At 39.0% G+C, this 23,184-nt stretch overlaps 1 protein-coding gene across 2 annotated transcripts in view; it reads left to right on the top strand.

The window, feature by feature from the left end:
- The first annotated feature begins 535 nt into the window (after positions 1-535).
- The window catches only part of ESRP2 (epithelial splicing regulatory protein 2), a 48,595-nt gene continuing 25,946 nt past the window's right edge, over positions 536-23,184 (top strand). For both annotated transcript variants that reach the window (XM_072872533.1, XM_072872532.1), the window contains exons 1-4: positions 536-663; positions 2,521-2,673; positions 3,607-3,735; positions 22,920-23,033. In XM_072872533.1, the coding sequence (XP_072728634.1) occupies positions 2,539-2,673; positions 3,607-3,735; positions 22,920-23,033 (378 nt within the window). In that variant the 5' untranslated portion in view covers positions 536-663; positions 2,521-2,538. The remainder of the gene's footprint in view (positions 664-2,520; positions 2,674-3,606; positions 3,736-22,919; positions 23,034-23,184) is intronic.

Here is a 23,184-nt window from a genome sequence, read left to right on the forward strand (position 1 = left end):
TCACATATTAGGCCTATGAAACAGCACCCTCATGAAGGCAGCTAAACTGTAGCAAACTGGTACTTTTTTTCTGTGAACGTAGCTACAGGTAAAATCTGTGTTTACATTTATGTGTACAGACACTGCCTCCCCCCAAACACCACTATGATATATGTGTATTTGGGAGAGGAGGAATAGGTTGGGATAAGAGGAACAGTTCTCACACTTGAAGTCAATGTATTTAATGGTTCATATTACAGACTTAAGTGATAAGAATCATCCCATACACAATGAACAGGCTGTTACACTGCTTCATTACCACCACATCCAAAGGATATAACTAACCAAAAGGAATATGAATGGGTTTTCATTCTATCAAGGACTTCTAGACATGTATTGACAGAGGAAAATATAGCTGTTGCGTAAATTCAGCAATGCCAGAAAATACACTGCTGAAAACATTTTGAGTATGTAAATACATATATGTTACAGATTAAAGTTTTCATCTTGGAGTGTTTGGGAATTTGCCCTTTCTATAATGATGGTCTGTCTTCAGGACTGCTTTTCAGGCAACTGCACCTGTGAGCAGCAGAGACAACAGCTGAGAGGCATTTAACAACCATCTTGTAGTGTTCAGTGAGATACACCTGTGCACTGCAAAGTTCTCTGCATGGCCTCTGCCAGGTAAGTACTTGCAATACGTGAATCCTAAGATAATTCACATGGGACAGCATCCTTGAGCTGTAGTTTACTTTCATTGAAATAAATGGAAATGGTGATGGTGGTAGCATGTGAATTGGTGTTTGCCGAAGGAGGTCCATAATAACTGCTATAATTAACCAATTATAAAATTAGCATGTTAAAAGAAGAGAAAATGTGATGTTAATATTTAAAACCATCAGATAATCACTGTTAAATGTCCAGCTCTGCATTTGCCCATGATAGACATCAGTAGCTAAATAGCAGCACCATTTTACATTCAGTGAAAATTGTATTTCAACACAACACTAATATTGAAGTACAAACAGGAGATTTAATTAAGCAAAAGAAAAATTATGACTAGTCTAAGTTGCAGCATTTGGCCTTTAAAAATCATTAGTGATGGCAATAGGAAAAACAATAATATGGTCAAAATAGTTTAGAGGCTTTTTGATTTTCATTTTTGCTTTAAAATAAATTTGAGTTTGACAATGTCTCCAAAAATTGTCTCAGTCCCCTATGTTACAAATCTTACTACTGCTCCCATCGAGTAGGAACGCTTAGAGGAGTATTTTTGTAGTAGCTAAACTAGGTGGTGTTTTCCCATTGTAGAGTCTCACCTGTGAAACAGAAAAGAGATATAGAGAAAAACTGCCAATCTTGGACTGCAGTTAATGCCCAGGAGATAGTTCTTTATTGAGCAGTTATAGGGTAGGAAATACAGGGCTTTATATTTCTATTTTGCAAAACATCCTAGATACACCCTTTCTCAAAACAAAAATTCCTTTACTAGGACCCACCTTTACAAACCATACACAGAAGGGGGCCTAAAATGCGAAGTAGTTTCTGCCTGTAATATCCCTTAAAAATTCCTGTGTAATACTACACTTTTATTATGTATACATATACATACATATTATGTATATGTATATTATTTATGTATATCATACATTAACGTTGGCATTGGTGGCTCAATACATACACAGCAACGTGCACAAAAGGCAATTAATTAGGAGCAGGTGAAGACTTTTGTGCATTTCAAAGCTAAGTCATAGATTGTGTTTTAGCAACCGTACGTGTATATTCTTCAGATTTCAAAAAAAATGGGACTGGGTCTACTTGCACAGACCCCAAATTCCCCCCGTACGCCGGGCGAGGGGCCGCGGGCGGCCGCGTCTCTCCGCGGGCGCGCAGCCGAAGCGCGCTTTGCCCGCGCCCAGCGCCGGACGGGATCCCGCAAAACTGAAAGCAGGTAGAGGCACTTCCTGCAGGCAGAATTAAAGAGAGAGAAAGGGAGTTTTCCTCTGATCTCCCTCAAAAACCAATCAGGCCAGATCAGACAGGCGTTGATTCTCCCTCCGTCCCTCCTACACCTTTTCCAAAGGCCCAATGGCCTTGTCCCTCTGGGAGATTGACTAGAGTCACATGAGCTGCACCAAGGGCAGGTAACTCAGGAGAGGGGAAGGGGAAGGGGGAAGGAAAAAAAAAAAAAAAGAGAAAAAAAAAAAAGCTCAAGCCCAGGCTGGGCTTCTGCCATGATGTCAGAGGGAAAGAAACCCACAGCTTGCTAATTTCACCTCCCAATCAGCCCCGGGAAGAAGGAGATCACCGGGAACAGGTAGAGATGCAAGCTTTCTCCATTTTTTTGTCTCAAACACCCTTACCTACTAAATAGCTCTTTCTCTCCTCTTGATACTGTGACTCCTCGTTCGCCTCTTTCCCCCTTGATCACTTGGAGGTAGGGGGTGAGCCTTGTGGGATTTTTTTGTTCTTTGTTTGTTTGTGTGTCTCTTTTTTTCTTTTTTTTTCTCTCTTTTTTTTGACCTCTGCTTTTGATTGTAGTTGTTTCCCCCTGTGGTCATGACGGCTTCGCACAGTGACTCTTTGGTGGTGTTGTTTGGGGCAACAGCTGGTGCATATGGGGCTAAACTGGGTTCGGATGAGAGGGAACTAATTCTCTTGGTGTGGCAAGTTGTGGATCTACACAGCAAGAAGGTATGGCTTCGACACCCGGTCCGAGGGCGCGTTCCCCGGGCGCAGGGCGAGCAGGCTCGCCCGGCCGCTCGCCGCCTCCCCGGAGCCGTTTGTTCATTTCACAAATGCACCGAGGGGAGGGGAGGGAGCGGGGCCCCCGTGCCCGGGGGTCATTCACTCATCGGGTTAGTCACTCAAGAAGGTCCTTTTTGTTCCGTTTTAAGGAAAGAAGTGACTTTTAAAGAAAGTTTGGCCGCTTCCACCCCCCTGCCCCGTCCCCCGTAAAACATTTGTAGCTTCAAATTCGAAGATGTCTACGGCCTTTTGAAGCCTTGAAACAAAAAGCTGCCCTCAGTAGGCTCCAGACGTGCATGCTTTCATGGGAGCTGTCTCAGGGTAACCGTTGGACCCTTTGCGGCCTGCTGCGGGAGACTTCTTTTTTTTTTTCCGTTTTTAACCAATGTTTGGGTAACCTTTAAGAGAATATTGACTTCTTTTAATTTTTAGGCTAATCTGAAAATATGCTTTAATTTTTTTTTCCAAAAGTCTTATCATAAACAAGAACCCCCCTAGAGATGAAGGGCTTTGATAAAACAAACATGACTATCAATTTCATGAACAGATTCAGGAAACTGCCTTAACATTATTGTGTGATCTCCCATTTGCAACTAACAACTCCCGCAAAAATCGGTGCTAACTGCGGAAGGCGTCACATGAAAACCGGCTCCGATTCACCGAAGCAGAGAGCGTGGCTCTCCTGGGTGGGAGGGAAGGAAGGAAACCGAGGCGAAAGGTTTCGATTTGTGAAATCGACAAATGCTTTTGCTCATTGTGATTGTTATCGGGAACGTGACACTGCACCTTTCTGATTTTTCCGCAGTCTGAACACGTTGTTAAAAAAGAGCTAATTCGATTGTTCCTCACTCTTGCCCATCATTTCTTAAATGTTTTTAGGTAGGGACACTACACAAATCCCTGGTGAAAGCAGACAATTTGGACTTAAGTGACCAGTGTCGGGAAGTGAGTGGCTTAACACCAGAGGGACTGGGCAAAGCTGAGCCACTGGACCGGGTTCTTCAACAGGTGAGGTGCTGCTCTTGGGAGCAGGGGCTATTCAGGGTGAAACCTGGGACAAGATTCAATGGATTTGATAAAAGAAATAGCCTTCAATTCTGCTTTTCACTTCGAAATCACTAGCAAGCTTTTGTGCTTGTTTTAAAGCTAACCCAAAAGAGACCTCAACCATTTGAAATGGGAACCCCGTAATTCTGAAACAGTTATGTACATACTGGCAGATTTGAGCTGATGCTCTAGTCCTTGGAAGATCTGGCTTCTGATTATTTTGATGGGTCTACTTTTATTCCATATTTCTGTTACTGAAGCCTTAAAAAGAGTAGGCCGATAAGAGCACTATTTAATTTAGCAGTGCTAATCAAACTTTCAAAATTCAGGTGGTATGTTTTAATTTACAGGTTCACTGCTATAATGTGTATTTAAAAGCTTGACCTTTTCTCATTTGTTATTCTTAAAGTTAGTTGAAATCTTAAAGTTAGTTGAAAACTATACTTACCTAAAACATCATCTGTGCTTGTTGTGTATCACTCTTTTCCAGATGAGCTTAATTAGTTTAGTGGATTATAAAGTGAGTGGGCTTTTTTTCTACAATTTCTGTATTTTGCTCTTTGGCTCACTTAATATCACACTAAGACAGTAAATCTGTAAATTTGTATGATCCTTGCAGTTCAAGAGGCCCTAAGTTACCTAAAAAATTTTAATGCAAGTAGTGTATACATATACAGTTCCTGAAAGCTTGCTTGCTTTCACTGTCTTTTCTAGATACGAAATGTGCTTGAATGGAAAAATACAATAGTGCATTTTTGTGTAACATATAAAACTGGCTTTCCACACCTTGTCTGAATCATTCGTAGGTGTGTTTCAGCAAGAAACTTGCTTAGGCAGTAAAACAGGTTCATGTTGCTGTAACTTCTAGTGACACAGATAACTTGGCAGACTAGGTCCTAACCCTCTTTGATACTCAATGGTTAACACTTCACTCTGGAGTGAGTATCTTTGAGAATAGAAATGTGTAACTTTTATGTGTCTTAAAATCTGTCAACATCAGCTGCAGATGGCACTTATTCTACTTGCACTAGTTTTGCTAGAGTCCAAGCCCAAGAGGTGTTTTTTTTTTTTTTAAAGCTTCAAAATAACCCCTGAGAAAATGTGCAGCTGCAGGTTTGATCTTGTCCCAGATCTTGCACTAAAGACATCTGGAACAGCTTAGCCTAGTACACTCTGTTTACCTTTATAACAGACACACTTTAATTATACCCAATACCTTATGAGAGATTGTATCTTATTGCCGTAAACTGCACTGTAGGTGGGTCTGCTTTAGCAAATAAAAGGAAATGCTACCTTTGTGTGTAGGTGGGTAGAGACTCTTGAAAAACAACAATTTTTTTCCTTTTTGGTTGGCATACCTATGCAACTAAATAATGATTTTGCTGTTAATTGTTGGATGCCAGTTGTGATGTGGCCAGTTCCGTCATAAGTCTTCTGGAACACACTTTACCTAAGCTTGTCTCCCTTCCCCTCCATGTGTTCAGACTCCGCGGGAGTTAGGAGAGAATTAATTCATCCTCCCACGTGCAATGGTGGCAAAAAGCAGAATTCCGTATTCTTTAATAGTAGATCCTTCTCTGCATGTTTGAAGATAAGTCCATTAAATATTTTAATTGCATCATGTATTTTAAGGATGTGTCAGGTATTTGTCAACACATACAGATTTATTTTTTTTTCTCAGTTAAGTGTTTTGATTAGCAAAAGCACGGGTGGGTGACGTGGTTATCTGAAAAGGAGGAGGAAAAGGAAGTAGACTTGTACCTTGATTTGAGATAATGTTATAGAGTATGTGAAACTAGCTTTCCACACCCTGCTTGGATCGTGGTATAAAATTTGATGATGCAGCTGAAAATCGCTCACTTTAGCACACATCTCAACCACGTAAATGAAAGTTTCAGTGCCTGCTTCTGGCTTTTGCTTCAGGTTCCCAGTCTCTACATGTAGAGGGAAGTGAGAATCAGTAAGCACAAATCCACTGTAACTTTTATCCGTGCTTCAGAGGTCTCTCCCAACCTCAACCATTCTGTGATTCATAACTGATAAACAGTGGATCAGCTATTGTAGGTCTGTAGTTTTTCCACTGACCACAGAAAGCCTCCTTCTATTACTATTTACTTCACTTCCCAGCAATGATTGGGTCTACCAAAAGCCTGTAATCTGTGGTTAAGTCTTTACTCTGCTTGTAACAAGGCACTTCAACAAATGATGCATCATTTCAATTTTACTTCATATTCTTACAGTGTTACATCTCACACGACTTACTACTTGGGTTTGTCTTAAGAAATATTCTGAAACAGGGTTCCCCGCCAATATATTTTTGCTGTGTAATTTTACAAAGCGAGGTTCTGAAGCACAGTGCACCCAAATAACCAAGCTGTTCGCTGCAGTGTATGTTCTGTACATTTTGCTGCAAGTTTTTAAATACTGTACTTGTCCAGGGTAACAAGCATTTGATTCCACAGATGCTAGTGTATTTATGGGATCCAGCTATATTTTCTGGTAGGTGATGTGCCACGTTTTGATACTGTGTTTTGGGTGGGGAGGGGAGATCCTGATAATGTACAAATATTAGGGAAATAGTTACCTGAGGTCATAAAATGTGCACCCTTTGGAAGCAGTCTGCTTGATGTATTTAGTTGAAAATGGCATTAATAACTTATCTCAATTGTTGGACCAGTAATGGTCAACTTACAGCTGCTGACTGCAGTGTGGTGTTGTAGTTGCAGAATGCTACCAAGTAGAAAAATGTGAGGATTTTTTTAACAAAGTAGGCGATGTCTTGTTCAAGTGTGTATTTGGAACTGTCTTGAGCCTGTGATGTCAGCCTCTAAACATGCATTACCTACACTACTTACTAAAGGGAATAGCATCCTACATTTCTTCCTGCATTACTAGGACATTCTTGCTGGGTTTCATTGTTCAGCTCTTCAAATCACAGGACTGGCTCATTTACCATGTTATTTATATTTTTCTAAATAACTGCTGGAGCTTTATGGTTTCACAGTTTCCAAGCTTTTAAGGTAGAAAATTATTTTCAGGTTGCTCTCTGAAACCTTGCAGGAATGGAAGCTTGCTTTTAAAGAGCAAAACCAAAATGAACTTTGCCTTTCGGCCCCATTACTCTGTCATCAAAAAGCTGACATCTTCATATGCTTCTCTGATTCTAGCCATGGGGGTTCTAAGTTAAAGATCGAATACTAAGTTGAAAGTGTTGTGGATTTCTTAATCCTTCCCATACAGAAAACCTGTCTGAATCAGCGTGACTTGCCTTAAGACATGTTACTTTCCTTTTGCAAGGCAATATTTGCATGTCTCCCTGACAAAGGATAAGTCTAAGAAGAGCTAATAATTTTGGAGAGCTGTCTGCAGTATTTAGCTGTAATTACCATCTTACTTTGAAGGATATACATAAAAAGGGAGAGGTTCTCATGAGAGCTGGGTCTGCTTTTGGACCTATTGAAAGCATCCAAATTTCATCTATGGATTGACATTTAAGTGTTAAAAAATTTGTTGAAAGACTGTCCTCGTCTTGCTGATCTTTCATCGCATTGTACCTTGAATCCAATACATCAATGATAGATTCGATTCATATTCTTAAACATAGAAAGACAAAGCTGGGCCTTTCCCCCCTGCCACGCTCCTAAACTATGCATAAATTGAAAATACTGAGGGGTTGCCACTTAATCAGATGATAGCAAATTACCAGTTCTCTAAAGCATGTTTGGATGCCTATTGATCATCCAGCTGAGCTGCAGGTGCAACTTGTTTTCTCACATATCAACAAATTCAGCAAGAAACAAGCTGGTTAGATGAGCATTTGGAAACAAATGGGATGGGGGGAGAGGCGGAAGAACCAGTGAATTCCTCTAACCTGATAAACCGGTTGCAACTTTTTTTTTTTTTAAAGAGAAACTTGTTCTGCAGCCGTCTTCACAAAGTGCTAGCAGAAAGTTTTCTTGGCTCGCTTGCCAGCTGTCACACCTTCATTTTGGATAAATGATTTTTTGAAAATTTTCTTTAATACACCTCTGAACCTTTAGACTGCAGAAAAAAGCCTGAAAATGCAGGGTGTGTTTTGTTTTGGTGTTTTTTGGTGGTTTTTTTTTTTTTTGGTGTGTGTCTCGTGGTTGGTCTTCCCTCAGTAAAACTCCTAACAGAGTCTGTATTTTGGAATATTTGCTGGGTCTGAGTTCTGAATTTTTGGAGCAGGTGTCTGGCAAACCTTTGGCAAGTGTTACTGAGCTGGCTGTTATCTCCACAACGAATACTTAGGGTGTAGTTTCACAAGATTTGGCTTCAGCAGCAAAGCCAGCTTCTTTCTTGCCCCTGCACCATACTTTGCCATCTTTTTGTTGTGTCAGTAAAACTCTTTGTGAAGCTGTGCTGTAAACAGGATCACTGAAATGAGCAGGTAGGGTGGGAACTCCTAAGCTGCTTTGCTGTCCAAGCTCACGTCCCATGAAACTACACCCTTTGGTTGTATTTTCATGATCCAACATGTTTGATGGCGATACCAGCTTAAGGTATTTCTGCCCCCGCGTCACGTTCTCAAGCTGCAGTTGTATGAAAACTTTTTAGTGGCACCTTTCACTTAAGTAGGTGCTGCTAGATGGACCTCTCTCACCTGCATTCTGCCAATACAAAAGTTTTTGGGGCTGCATATTAAACTGGAGCAGGGCACTGTTCCAAGTTACAAATAGTTCTGGTTTGGAGCAGTTCTGTCTGATACACAGTGTGGCAGATTAGGTAGTTTTTCTGAGGGCAGCCATAGCACCATGTGTGGACAAGCAGTGCGGGTGAAAGGAAAGAAATGTTTTAAGACAGGTTGGCCACCAAGCAGTTTGTATTGCGAAACTGTGGCCTTGGTTTGGTATCAGCAGTGAGTGATGAGGATTTCCTGACAGACACAAGGTGGCCTTCAGGTTGTCAGGGCAGGTAAGCGATAAACTGCTGCTCTTACAGGAGGGCTGAGTGTACTGTGTGCGTGTAGCCTTATGCAGGGTTCTTGCTAAGTATTAGCATCTAATAGCTCCCTATTTCCATTGAAGAACTTAGATGAGCATTGGTTTAAATTATTGATACCTAATATTGGAATATCATCAGTCTTTATTGTGGGGAAATAAGGATGCACTAATGCTTCCTGTAGCTGCAGGCTGTTACAGCGTGGAATTTTTTTTCTTTAGCAATGAAAATGGATGGCTAACTCTTGTTTCAGAACCCTAGTTGTAATTCTGTTGTTGATGGTATAGGTAAACTATTTTTCCCTTTACAAATCCTCTGTGCTACCCAGCTCCCACTACATTATTATTGAAACACTCAAATCTGTTCTCTCAAAAACAGAGAAGAGTTAATAGCAGAAACAGTTCCTCTGTTATATACATAATATATGTATGTATACCTGAATATACATATGTAGGTCATGTGAATGCATTTGTTATTGGCAGCATTTCTGTTCTGTTAGGTTTTGTGGAAAAGCAATAACCTTAGCTTCTCTGAAGGCTGCAATACTTTCATCTGAATTCCTTGAGTATTCCCTTAAACCTTGCTTTGTTCCTGTATGTAGGTGTATTTCACTTCAGAATGAGCAGAGAATTAAATAAAGGAATTTGTCTGAAGCTGCATATTCTGCTCTTTGCAAGCACAAAAATGTGGTAATCTTGGCTAGCTGGGCTGTGTTCTTCTCTTAAAATTAGAAGTGCCAATATTCATTAGAAGTGAATCATTTGGCCTAGTGGTTTGAGGATGAGCCTGAGTAGACTTTTTATGATAGCAGATGCTGCTGCTTGTTCTGGTGAAGTTAAACAGCAACATTAAATCTCTTACCAAGTCTGGGTGGATTAGCATATATAGAAAAATAAGCTTTGCTATGACTTGTCCAGGATAGCTTGAAACGCCTGTCTTCACACAGTGTGATGTCGTGCAGTGTTTGAAAACTGTGTCACTAGCACATTTGGATGTTCTCGCAGCTATAATATTGTATCTGAATACTTGAATTTCTCTTGAAATTTTACTTGCAGCTTTTTAAAAAGTCATTTGAAGACTGTAAAACACAGGGTAGAAGCCTTTTAATACAAAGATTGCTGGATTACATGATCCTCAAAGACTCTGAACTTCTTTAACTCGCTGTAAGTAGCTACTGAAAAAGTCACTGGAAATGTGTTAATGAACTGTTGTCAGGGTTTTCAAAAGTGGCCAGGGAATAATAAATGAGGAATAAAGGATTTGTAGTCTACCATTTTGACAATAAGTATACATGCAGTGCTTCTACCGGTTCTTACATGTTAACAAGGAAGCAGCTCAGAAAACTTCGTGTGGATACTCTGGATTGTGTGCAAACCTCCACTGTTTCCCTCTTCCTCTGGTAGCATTTTATCTAGTTCTTGTCACAGCTTTTGAAAGGGTTGCACAGTTCTTGCATCTGTGTGTTGGTTTACTTGGAATTTTTTTTTTTCCTTTCTAAAAAAACCCCACCTTTAAGTTATGCAGAAGGTCTTAGGTAGCTAAGTGCTGCCAAACGAGGGCAACATCTCTGTCAACGTGTTGCAGCACTTCTTTGCTGAACAGTTAGGTTTAAGAGTGACGCATAGATACTGGAATTGATATTGCTAGCAGAGCAGTGTTGTGGCCAAAACTAAAAATGCTGATTGGAGATTAATTTTTTTTTTTAGCAACGTAATGTCAGCCCTGTTTTATTTTATAATTTCTATGGTTAAAATTGGAACTTTTTAATTAGAAGCATAAACAGTAATTCTCCCTCTTCCTCACATTCATGTCTTTGCCATCTCCTGTCTGCTCTGGAAAAGCTTTTTTTCTTCATAATAGTGGCTGCTTTGCATAAAAACTGCAGAGATATCATGTTGTTGTTTTCCTTCATGATCAATTTCTGTTAGCTACAACCTTATTTCAAGAAAGGAGGAAAATATTGATACTGTGAAAGGCAACTTCATGTGTTTGTCCTAAGAATGTACTGAATCAGAAGTCATGTTTGCTCTACAAACCATTTTTCAGTGCTTTGCTCTGATAAATCTGTGTTGATTTTCTTTAAACTGTTCACAGCTTACTCCAGTATACTTCTATACAGTAGCCTCTGTTCTTGCCTTTTTTATAAACAGCTGCTTTACTAATCTGTCCCTCATTCATTAAGTCTGCATGCTGTGAAGGTAGATGTGATTTATAAGATAAATATTACACAAAAGGTATTGGGAATTGAAATTTAAATGCTCACCACTTGTGATGAGTGACAAAACAAAACAAAAAAACAACCCTGCCACTTCTCCCAAACTTTCATTTAAAACTATTTTAGTTTTTCTTTCCCCCTGCTACTTTTCTTTGTGGAGCTGCAGTGGGCAGAGAGGGGCAAAAAGTGTTGAGAAATGGATATTGTGTGAGCGCTAAAATATTGGAAAGAAACTTAATTTTAAGATTAAGAAACAGTTGTACTCTCTTTTGCGAAAACTTGGCTCGTGATGATTTTGGACACCTGTTACCTTAAAAGAAAAGGTTCTATTACTAGAGCTCTAGGACAGTCTCTGAATTGTGTTATCATTCTTACTGAATTGAAATAAAAACTTAGTGGTGTTTCCATTCTCTGGCTCTAATTCTAGAGAAATTTAAGCATGTGCTTTAACATTATAATGAATTGTGTAGATGTTGGCAGTGTGTGAAGTTAAACGTCTTTACAGAAATTATGGCAGAATTACTTTCCTGATAAGTAATTCTGTTGCAGTGAATTGCACTAAGAATAAAGTAGAGCTATGGTATGCAACTTGGAAAATAAAAGTACAAAAACCACTGTGGAGGTTTTGCTTTGTAAGTCGATCTTATTGTAGCTGTGTACCTGAAAGTTAATTTAGGAGTCCTTTGCAGCGGAAGAGAGACACAAAACAGTGTATAACACATCAAACATCTTTAATCAAATAACTATTGGATTAGAGGGGGATGCATGAGATTGAGAACTGGAAAATACATAGCAGTCACAAGAACATTACTATGACAGAGTTTCGGAGTTTCCTTGATTGATTACTCGAGTGTATTAGCCAGTGTTATTTCTTACAGCAGAATTAAATTTACAGGATGAACTTTTGCTTATTGTAAAGCATGTGAAATGGCACAATGTAAATATTAAGTGCAGCAGAAGAAAACTCCTGCTCTTGTGGTATGTTTAAAGAAACAAAAGAAAATATAAATCAACCCCTTCTTCCTATAAACCTCAGACACTGAGAATTGATCACAAGAAGCTGTGTGACTTGCTTCGTATTCCAGACAACTCATATAAAGTCTTTTCAGTCATAATGAACTCACTTTGGAAACAAGAAGCTACCTGAAAGAGTGGATGTAGCTCTATAAGAGGAAGCAATGTCTAAATAATGTCACCATTATAATATCCTTGTTCTGTATTGGGCAGGTCTGAATTCCTTGGAAGGCCAAGTGTAAGTTCTGATCTTACTCAGTTATGAAAGGCTAAAATCTCAGAGATAATAACTTCTTACTCTCACTTTTCCTTTTATCAAACATAATCAATTCCTGATGCATGGGGTTGCTGCCCTGATCTGTGACTTTAAAATTTCAGACATTAAAGGCAAGCTGACTTAGGGATCTACTTCCACTTCTTTATGTTTTTGTGAAAGCCTGTTGAACAAGAAAGGGAAAACTCCCCGTTTCTGAGGCAGAGTAGAGACAGTTTATAAAAGTTTTACTCTCTTGCTGATATTTGTAAGGGTTTGAGCAAGAATCGCTTGTATTCTTATATAAGCAAAGATAGTTCATGGATCTGAAGGCTGTTATTCAGGGAGTCCATGCCTGTGATATTCTTACGGTGTAAGTTTAAAGGAGAGGCAGGAGTATGAGAGAATCTTGAAGGAAACTGAATTGTGCATAATAGGTATATCTTCTTTCTTTTTATGTCTCCTCTTCTTTTTACTTTCCCTGGATATTACTACAAAAACAACCTGAAAAACAACCCAATAGAAAAACATTCTTTAATTTTGCAGGTATTGGCTATTCTACAACTGGTTAAGCTTGCACTACAAACAATGAGGTAGTGTTGAGTAAATAGAGCAGTACCATGCATAACAGTCAATAGAGCCAGTGCTAAAGATCACATTGCTAATGAAAGTTTGTCCTTGAAACAGAGGTAAGTGGGAGTGGGGGAGGTATAGAACACTGTGAGAGAGAGTTTGGGCTTAAGTCAAGACTCTAGGAAATATTGCAGTCACAGCATTAATTAAAACCTAGAGTTTGGAAAGTATGTTCAACCTTGTCTTTCAGGCTGTAATGACTTGCTCTGTGAGTTGAGCTGATAGCGAGCAGCCTGTGAGGAGTGTGAGGCACCATTGTAATCCTGCTTGAAATGTAGGTAAAAGGTTGACAGAGTATGGATTTTTTGCATTACTAATATTCAGAGTTTCCTTTTGCTTGAAGACAGACTCATGAATAATCTATGCTAACAAATGCTAAGGTGTTCTGCAAGATATGCATCTTTTTTGCATTACTTTGTTGTTTGATATCTAGTGGCCTCTTTCATACAGATTAATTTGAAGCTGAAACTTTATTTTATCTCAGTAAGTGTTTCCTTATTTAGCAGTTTCCTGACACATAATATAGCAGTAAAGTAAGTCCAGAAACTGTGAAATTCTTATGTTGCTGGACTGGGGTGCTTTATCTTACACAAGGCTAACTTCAAGTAGCTTATTTGTGGAGTACTCTGTGTATTTCAGCACTCTATTATTAAAACAGATTGTGCTTTTGGAGATAAAAGCTGTGACCTGATTGCTGTGACATTTAGATGGTTTGAACCATGGTCTTGCCTTTTATGTTTAATGCATTACCTGAATTAGATGCTGTAGATACCATAGCTGGAAAGCATGCAAATAATCTGGTGTTGCAAACTTCCATCTAAGAAATAATTAATCAAAAATGGTCATAAAATGCTCAAGTGGCATGGGTTGGACAGATCTTTGTCTTGGCAGAAAGTTAGATTTTTGCTTTCTTTCTTAGGAAGAATTAAAACTTTTAGTTAGCTATTGTTTACTTTGTCGCACAAAGACCCAGGCCCAATTAAAATGAGCCAAAGAAATAAATAATGTGGAAGTTTCACCCTTAAGACAGTTTATCACAGTCCTGAGTCACAATGATCTGTTTTCTATGCTCTACAAACTGTCACTGGACAGACAAAGCATGACAACTGTTGCTCCATTTCTGTATTTCATAATCTACCTGTTGCTGAACCATGCTAAACAAACCTATTTTTATGCAGAAAATTAGCTGGAGGCTACCCTCATCTAAGCTAAAATTTGCAGTCCCTCTATGTAATTCTGAAGGAGTATGACGAATTTTAAAGTACTTTTCTATGTTTTGTTGAATGGAAGGATGTGACAAACTTGGAGTACCTTCCATTTTTCTCCCTTGAACTCTTGCAGTCATAAGAGGTATATGTAGACTGTGTGCCTTCCTGACTTCAGAACTCTGTGGTGACCGGTGTGATGATGACAAGGAGGACGACAGGGTGGTATTACTTCCTGGAACTTCAGCTTCCCAACAAAGTAAAAAATAAAGGTGGATATCTTAAACAGCTTTAAAAATATAATTCTGTATTTTTTTAACTACTTCTTTTGAAGATTTGTGATGTTTGGAATTTTATGGCAGAACCCCAAGCATAGGATAGTTGAGACCTTAACCCTGTTACCTTCGTTAGCTCATGCCATGGGTGGAAAAGAATTATTTTTTTTTCTATGAAAAAGGCAACAATATGAGTTTATGTCTATACAGACACACAGTGTAGATGAAACTGTTTCAGAACAGCAGCAGAAGCAGCAGGATGTGTGGTACCTGGTTTGCTGTTGTTGGACCCCTATTGGGGAAAGAATGCAAAATTACAACAAGATTAGTAGGCAGTAAAAACCAACGTAATATACTTGAGGAGAAGACAGTCTACAGTGCTTGAAGCTCAGTGCTACATCTCCTTGAGACTGAGGAGAGCAAACTTGCTCTTACACTTGCAAATTCCAAAGCTGGATGGAAACTCTGACTGTTTTTGGGTAATATGTACATATGTCTCTCTCCTGAGTACATTTATGGTGGCCATTGTGACTGATTAGTCACTCAGTTATTTAATACAGTTTATAGTACCTCAAGAGGCATAAGGTGATATGTAACTTGACTAGTCATATTGAGCACAGTTATATTGTCTGTGGCATGCTGGAAATGAAAACCATGCTTTTGTCCAGGCTAGACTTCAGTCACTAAATCTTGGGCATTAGTGTTCAGTAGAGCAAAAAATTGCTTTCCTCTTAATAGGAGAAATCAAACTGGCAATATTGGTTTTGAACATTTCTAGTGAGTGGACCTGGGCTGCCTCTGTCATTTTCTGCAAGTTTCCCCTGCAAAGAAATAAAACCAAGGGGCAATTTCTTTTTCATGTTTGTGTCTTGCTGTATTTAGTTACTATTCACTTTTCCTATTTTGCTAGAAGGGGAAAAAAAAGTTAGTTGCAGCTTGTGGCTGCACTGTGGCTTACACTTCTTTTTTTTCTTTTTTTTCCATACAGCAATTTCAGTACAAGGTCACCATGTATCCATTATCAGCCATGTGGCAGTTAACACATGAACAAAGGCAAGGCCTTACCATAGGATTCTCTGTTTAAAAAGTTACCTAGCACAATAAAGGGTTATCATGCTTGTAAATACTGCTGAAATGCAGTCTGTGCACCTCCCAGTAGTATTGACATGCTTTAAATTCCTCCATTGCATGGATAAGGCTGACATTATCACCAGGGTTTGAAGAGTGAAGGAGCAGAAAACTGCCCATAGAGAGTATTGTAAATAAATGTGAAACCCTCATGGGTGTAGGGTCTGAGGCACAAAGTCCAAGTGAAAATATTTCCCAAAGTTGACATGTCATGGTATGTTGCGTGTGTTCAAGCTTTGTATACCAAACCCATGGCTTGTTACTGTTGAAATTTCTCATGCTATATTAGAGCCTTTAAGTCTTAAGGGAGACTTCAGGGTTGCTGGATGTTTGTTTTTTTCAGTGGTGCTCCAATCTAGCTTATGTTTTGGTGGCAGAAAAGTTCTGTTAATCAAATTTGGCTGCATCTCACCTCTTGATTTCTTCCCGTTCCCCCCCACCCCAGACATGTCCTTCCCCAAACACCCCCCCCCACACACACACATGTATACGCTATGGTGGCGTTGATGTAATGATCTCTAGTGTAGCTGCAGAGTAGGCAAAACGGAGTCCAAAGAGATCAGAGAGATCAGAGGATCTGAGATCAGACAATAGCTGAGGTTGGAAGGGACCTATAGATGTCTAGTCCAACCCCTGAAAGCAAGGTCAGCTAGAGCAGGCTGCCAAGGACCATATCCAGTTGGGTCTTGAATATCTCCAAGGATGGAGACTCTGCAACTTCTCTGGGCAGCCTGTTTCAGTGTTCAAGCACTGGAGATCTCCTTTCAGGAACCACACCTACAACTATATAATTGGTTTTGGGTGTTCGCTGGCAATAAATTGTAGAGGACTTTCTGTAAAATCAGGCTTTGAGGCAAGAACTGCAATGTCTTTGCCTGTTGAAGCAGAGCTTGGAGTAGAGAATCTTCAGAGACACCTTTTTGGAGACTGTAATTTCTTTTCCATGCTTCTCTTACCTGAAAGAAGACAAATCATTGTTATATGCTCTATGCTACAAGCAAAGAATGACCCACACCAAAGGCCTAAAAGACAGTCTAAAGCTCTAATGTAGTGAATTACAGTAATGTCTAATAAGTAATGATGATTTTTTTTTTTTTAACACAGGTAAGACTGGATATCATACATGGTTATAAACAGCATGGCTTTAGTCAAAGCACATGTGATGTTTATTGCAAAGTGGTAGTATATATGATGTTAATATGTGAAGTATGTGGTCTCATTGCTAGGAGAGCTGCAATTAGAAAAGTTTAACATCTCTTTTTCAATTGACAGTTCATATATGGCGAAGCAAGAGAGTGAACTCTGATATTTCTGGACTGAAAAGGAAGTGCTTTATGTGGTTGCTACTTAAGTTGTTTCTGCAACATAAAACTGCTATATATGTATAAGTCTGTATAGGTCTTATAGTATTATTGATTTGTTTTGGTAAATTCTATTTGATAATCTGTCTGACAGACTATGAGCTGTAGTTCTCAAACTTCATTATACTAATAAAATGTAACAAATTTCAGGACTTAAAGAAAATGTTGAGAAATATAGTGAATTGAAATTTAGAAATAATTTTTATAAATTTAGAAAGTCTGAATTGTTAGACGTGCAAACATGAAAATTCAGCTGTTCTGATGAGATTTTTAATATTATAATTCATGTTACTATATATAATGCTATACATAAACATATGCATGAGTACACAGAGATACACGTATCTGTATATTAGAGCTGCCTGCCTGTAATGGTTTCTATGCTGCCCTCCACTTTTTTTTGTAGTAATTATTTACTGGAGGAAGTCTCTTATGTAGGTAAAATAATTTGTGAAGGAGATCTAAAGTAGATCTCTAGCTTCTGCTTCGCAAGGAGATGCGTGCTGGTCAGAGTGGAAATTTATTATTGATTTCTTGAAATGCATATGGGAAAAAAAAGAACAGGTAGCTGATTTTCCAGGTTTGAGCAAAAGAGATATAAGCAGTTCACGTTTATGTGTCTCAGCTAAAACCTTTAAAAAACCAGATAAAACAGTGTATTTTACAGATCTGTGGCGTATATTTTCACTTTCTCTGGGACAGTTACATATAAGTAATATGAGTTCTTTAAGCTCAAGGGAATATATTGGAAGATATGAGCCTAGGTGAGCCGAAATAACTTTCTTCTAAGTTATTCCTGAAAGTTTTCCTTTCAATAATGACCAAAGGATGTCAGTCTTGAATAAGTTGGTTTTGGGTTTTTTTGTTTGTTTTTTTGTTTGTTTGTTTTCAAAAGACTGATCTAGAATGTTAAGCCTGTTCAGATTCTTTTGTCGGGTTTTGTCCCAAATCAAGTATCATTTGTGTCTCACGTCCTAATTTTTGGCTGGATCAGGTGTGAGTTGTCCTCCCACCTAAGTCTAAAGATGGCATAGAAGTCAAAATAAGCACATTTTGATATGCTAATTTGGCAGAAACTTGATCATGTATTTATGTGTAATCACCAAATTGTTATCTCTGGGCAATTTAGTAACATGCCTGTTGATACCACTGATTTGAAACCAGGTCCCCACACTGTGGGGGACCATCCTTAGTGCAAAGAATATAGATAAATTTAATAACTCATCTTTCTACTTGGGAATAGATGCATGTCTAGCTTAAGCATGGTCTACAAGCTAAGCTTCTTTCTGGAGTTTTGTTATGTTTTAGCATAACATACCAGACCTGGTTAAATTGCAAGGATGCCTTTAATTCTGAAGCTTTGTGAATAATTTTGTCTCTTGTCTGGTGCTGTTAGCTGTGATGGGTCAATAGGGATAAAAGAAGCAAAACAGAGAAACTTTGGGCATTGCTAAAGGAAAGGATCCCATTTTGAAGATGCACTAGGAGCTGCTGGAGGTCTGATGAATAAGCAGCAGCCAAATTTTCTGTTATTTCTTGGAGGTGAATTAAAGAGAGAATCTGCCAGAGTATCTTGGTGTTTTAGAAATGGTTCAGTTGACAGCATGGATGCATTCTGCAACTGAATTATCTCAGTATTTCATTACCATGGCAGGCACAGATACAGCACAGATGCAGTGGCCTTTCTCAAGAATGAGAGCTATTTTTAATTAGGGAAATGAGAATATCCAAATAGCCAGAGGTTTATTTCAGTGCTTTGTGCATCATAACTATAGGAAGAACTTAATGAGGAATCTTCTTGTTTCTCTAAGATCCACAGCTTTGTTCAGTTGTAGTTAAGGCAACATGAAGGGGGCTGTGTCATTTCAGCCACTTGGGATTCATTTGCAGAAAACACAGCAGCTTGTGCTGGCTTTCATCCAGCTTTGCTGCTGGCGAAACATGTCTCTCCACTCTCTTTGTACTCTTAGCTACATGACCAAAATCCTGTTTAGCCAGTTTTTCGAACTGGTGCTCAAACTCTGTCCTTCCCTCTCACCACCTTTTCTCTAAGAACTGTTGTAGGTTTCATGGAGGTAAATGTACAGAGCAGCTTGTTTGATTCTTCCTCTTCTGTCTGTTCTGTTTTTAATCTCAGTATTGAATTTTTGAACATGTTCCTTTAAATATGGTATGATTCATCAGAGCTCTACTAGAGAGACTGATCTGGTGGGATAAGCAATAAAGGGTGGAGGGTGATGCCAGTACACTGTGGTTCTTGCAGTTGAAATGAGGGCTGATTGCAAGATGCAAACAGTGGTAATTAACACTCTGTATAACTCTGTTGCTATGAAATGAGTAGATTAACAGGGGAGACACAGGGTGTGTGAGCTTGGTGGAGGAAGTCTTAAGGTGGGGCAGCTTTGCATGCTAAAGTGGGGGAGTGCTATGGAGGGCAGCATGAGGATGAATGACAGGAGGTAAATAGCTGAGAGAGTTTTTATTAGTGGAGTGAAGGAGATGTGGATGGAATTTACGAAATGACAGAGTTGTGGACAGGTTGCTCAACATGTGAGACAGAAAAATGTAATGTAAATCTGGCACTGGTCTTAACTTGTCCTTAGCTTGCTACATTTGGGTGTATGCTGGTTCGAGGTTGTTTTGAGATGCTGCCTGAAATTTGTAGCGTGAAAAAGGAGGCTGAAGATGGCTTTTCCTCAGGAGCTCTGAATTGCTTAACTTATATTTCAGTGTGGCTTTCTAAACACATCTGCACTAATTGCTTTAACTCCTTCTGATACATGTGATAGGCTGTATCTATTGCCTGAAAGACTTAAGGGTCCAGTGTACTCTATAGTAATGAGAGCTGGTCCACAGCTATGCTTTTTGTACTTAACCTTTCCAGAATTTGGAGACATCTCATGTAGATGAAAGAAGCTAGTTCAGGCTAATCTCAAGTATCTGTCATTCCTCTGTGGCAGTGTTATGCTTGCTGTTTTGCCCCATGCTCTTCTCCTAGGTGAATCTTCCCATTCAGAAGATTCAGAATTCAGAAGCATTCAGAAGCAACAGAGTTATACATTCTGCTACCTCATTCCTCTCCTCAGGTAACCCATGTGATAGCTAAGCTGTTTTGCATAGGAAGGATTGCTTATGTCTCCTGACTGTTCTTCCCACACTCCTTTTGCCCTCTTCTGGAGCACTACACCCCAAAGTTTGAAAAAGGCTGTTTTTAAAATAGAAGTTTCTAAATAAGCACTCAGCAAGGCCTGTGGCATTTTACCTAAGGCACTTAAAGCTGCTAGCCTCTAGTAAGAAAAGTAGAGGATTGTTTTGACATGTCGATTGTCCCACTGGAAAGGAGTTTGCAATGTTGAATGTTATCACTGACATTTAATAAATATGCAGTGCAAATATGTAGGCTCAGTTAAAAATAAAAACAAATGCTGCCTCTCATGCCTTCTTTAAACCTTAGTATACTTGGCGTATTGGGCTTATTGGTGTCCTTATGCACTATTTCACTCTTCTTGATATCTTCTGACCAGGGCCTTCTGAAAATAGCTGTGTTGTGTATCTGTCTTTTCAGCTGTACGTTGTGTGGGAAACACCATCTATAAAAAAATGTGAATATTTCAGTGCAACAGTCTTGATTTTTACCAACTTGAGTTACACCATTTGGCCTGAGCGTTTCCTCCCTTGTCCAAACATTTTTCTCCTTTTGTTTTCTAACTTGGTGAAGACTTTTTGAACTACAGTTCTTACGTTTTATTTGTAAAGCAGGAGGCTGCGTACATTTGCTGCTTGCCTGAAATTGTGTGTGCTGACTTCTTCTTGTATCTGATCAAAATAGCTCCCTAATTGCCCTCTTTATATGGGCTCTTGTGCATCTTCAGAAGCACAGGGTACAAAGTTGAAGGTTTGGGGAGTGTTTTATTACTGTTCATCAGTAAGACTCGTCTTCCTTTTGGCAAGAATTCCTGTACACCTTCTGGAGGCTAATTCCTATCACCATTTCCAATCCCTTTTTACAAATATTTGCTCTTTACTGTGCCCAGAAGTTAAAACAGAAAGTAGTAAGGTGCTGCATTTAGCAAGAAGGCAGTTCTCCTCACGTCTGTTATTGTAGTGAGAATATTTGTTGCTGGCCTGTGACTGTGGCAGTCCCCAGAACTGCATTTCTGAAGTGGTTCCTTTTGAATCCTCTGGAATTTTCTTCTTTTTCTGGTGTTTACACATCAGCTGAGGTATTTTGAGCACTCTCAGATCTCAATTTTTCTGACTTTATATCATCCTTAAACAATGATTTGCTTTATAGCCTCAGGTTCTTCAAGACTTCAACTTGTGGTAGGAATGCAACCTGAACTAGCCATCAGGAGGAAACTGGCTTTCTGAATCTGCAAGAATTTGGGTTGATTTTTTTTTTTTTTGGAGGGGGGAGGTGTGTTTGGTTTTGTGTGTTTTGGTAGTGTGCAAAGAACTGCATTGTAAAGGGTTTTGGGGGGGATATTTCACCCTTCTTAAAGTTTCAAATATTTTATGTTTGATATTAAATAACTTCATTTTATAGATATACCTATATCTGTATGTATATCTGCAAATTAAGCAACTTACACAAGATGCTGATGTAAGTGCCTCTCCTTACTCACCTCTGCCCCTCAGTTCTCTGTCTTGATATGTAGTAGCTGCTACATATCGAGTCGTGGCTACTACTCGATATGTAGTAGCCACTACTACAGCATTGCTGAACTCAAAATGGTAGTGGAATGCTGGTTAGCTGTCGAAGCCTAGAAAAGGGCCTGAACTGGATTTGAGAAGTTATTCTGAAATAAAGCCTGGGAATCATGTCTCTTCTCCTACTACATTGTGTTCAATACATGATTTCTCCCTTGTGGAGCCTTACCTTTGGGACACAGATGCTGCAACATTTGTTCACACGATGAATACTCTGTAGCTGTGGGTTCAGATCATTAGGACACAATCTTTCCTGAGCAGAGACTGTAACTATGTAAAGTGTCACGTGTTGATGATAAAACAAACCAATCCTCTTTTCCCCCCATACCCAGGTAAAAAGACAGCATAAAGATATTGTCTTGAGTTTCAAGTCAACTTGTAATTTGCTTTTGGGGGTAGTTGTTTTGGAGTTGTAAGCTATTGCTGAGAGCAGTGGGTGGCTGCTGCATCCTGATGTTAATTATTGCTTCGTTTGTGATGTGATGCTTTCCTGGGAGGGAGTAGCATCAAGAAGGAAGCTTAGAATAATTATAGTTGTCCCATGAAAGTTAGCTAACAAGCTACTACTTACTGATTTGATACATGTAGGTACTATAAGGCGTTAGTTGACTATTATGAGCAAGGAATTTAACACTGATATGGAGTAATAAAAGGCTAGAAACTGTTGTATAAGGATGGAAAATGATGTTGAACAAGACACAGATGGAGCCCTTTCCTTCTGAGAATTAACCTGTTGGGGGCTATCCATCCTATAGGTAGGGAAAAATTTTGTTTTATCTAGTGTTTGTACCTCTACCAGGAACTTTCATTGGCTTGGATCTGACTTGATTATAATTTCTCTTTTGAAGGTATTAGACCACAATTTGTTGGCTCTTCCATAGCATATAACTTTTGAAACATTAGTAAATCCTGATGGGTAGCTTTTTTCTTTTTGAAGTTCAAATAAAAAAAATATTAAGGGCATAACTGAAGTCAAAGGTGCCATAGGTGAAGAAAGGCTATTGCAAAATCTGTATTGTGGTTGATCTTGAAAGGGTTTTTTCTTTCAAATATTTCATAGCTTTTATAATAATTAGTTCAGATTTTGAACATTACCATTATAATACTATGACCTTTCATATGAACTCATAATTCTGCCGTATTGTCCGAATTGTTCTTTTTACCATGCTGCTGGTGTTCTTATTTTCTAATCTGCAAATGCATATAGTTTCTTTGCCTACCTTTATCAGGAGCCCATGTCTGTTCTCCATCATGTTTTTTCAAAAGCTGTTACAAAGTGCTGAATTATTTTATCTTAAAAAAAAAAAAAGTTTTGATAATGGTAACTGCTTGTTTTATGGAATTATCTGTATCAGTCAGTACAATGACATTTATCACTTTATTTTTCAGTTTAGTCAGCTGGTATCCAGTGATTTGAAAGTACTTGGAAGGAGCTCTTACACACTCTGCAGTGATGGCCAGTTACTCATTCGACAAGTCCTCCACCCAGAAACATCTAAGAAGGTATGAGATCAGAACTGATTCTGAAGGGCGGTACTATGTTTTAAGGACATAAAAAAAAAAAAAGCTTATGTGAGATTGAGATGAGCAACACAATTCAACCCTGAGAACTATAATGTTCTGAGAATATTTAAGATGATCCCCTCCCTGTCTC

This window comes from Ciconia boyciana, chromosome 9 (assembly GCF_034638445.1).
Source record: "Ciconia boyciana chromosome 9, ASM3463844v1, whole genome shotgun sequence".
Taxonomy (NCBI): Eukaryota; Metazoa; Chordata; class Aves; order Ciconiiformes; family Ciconiidae; genus Ciconia; species Ciconia boyciana.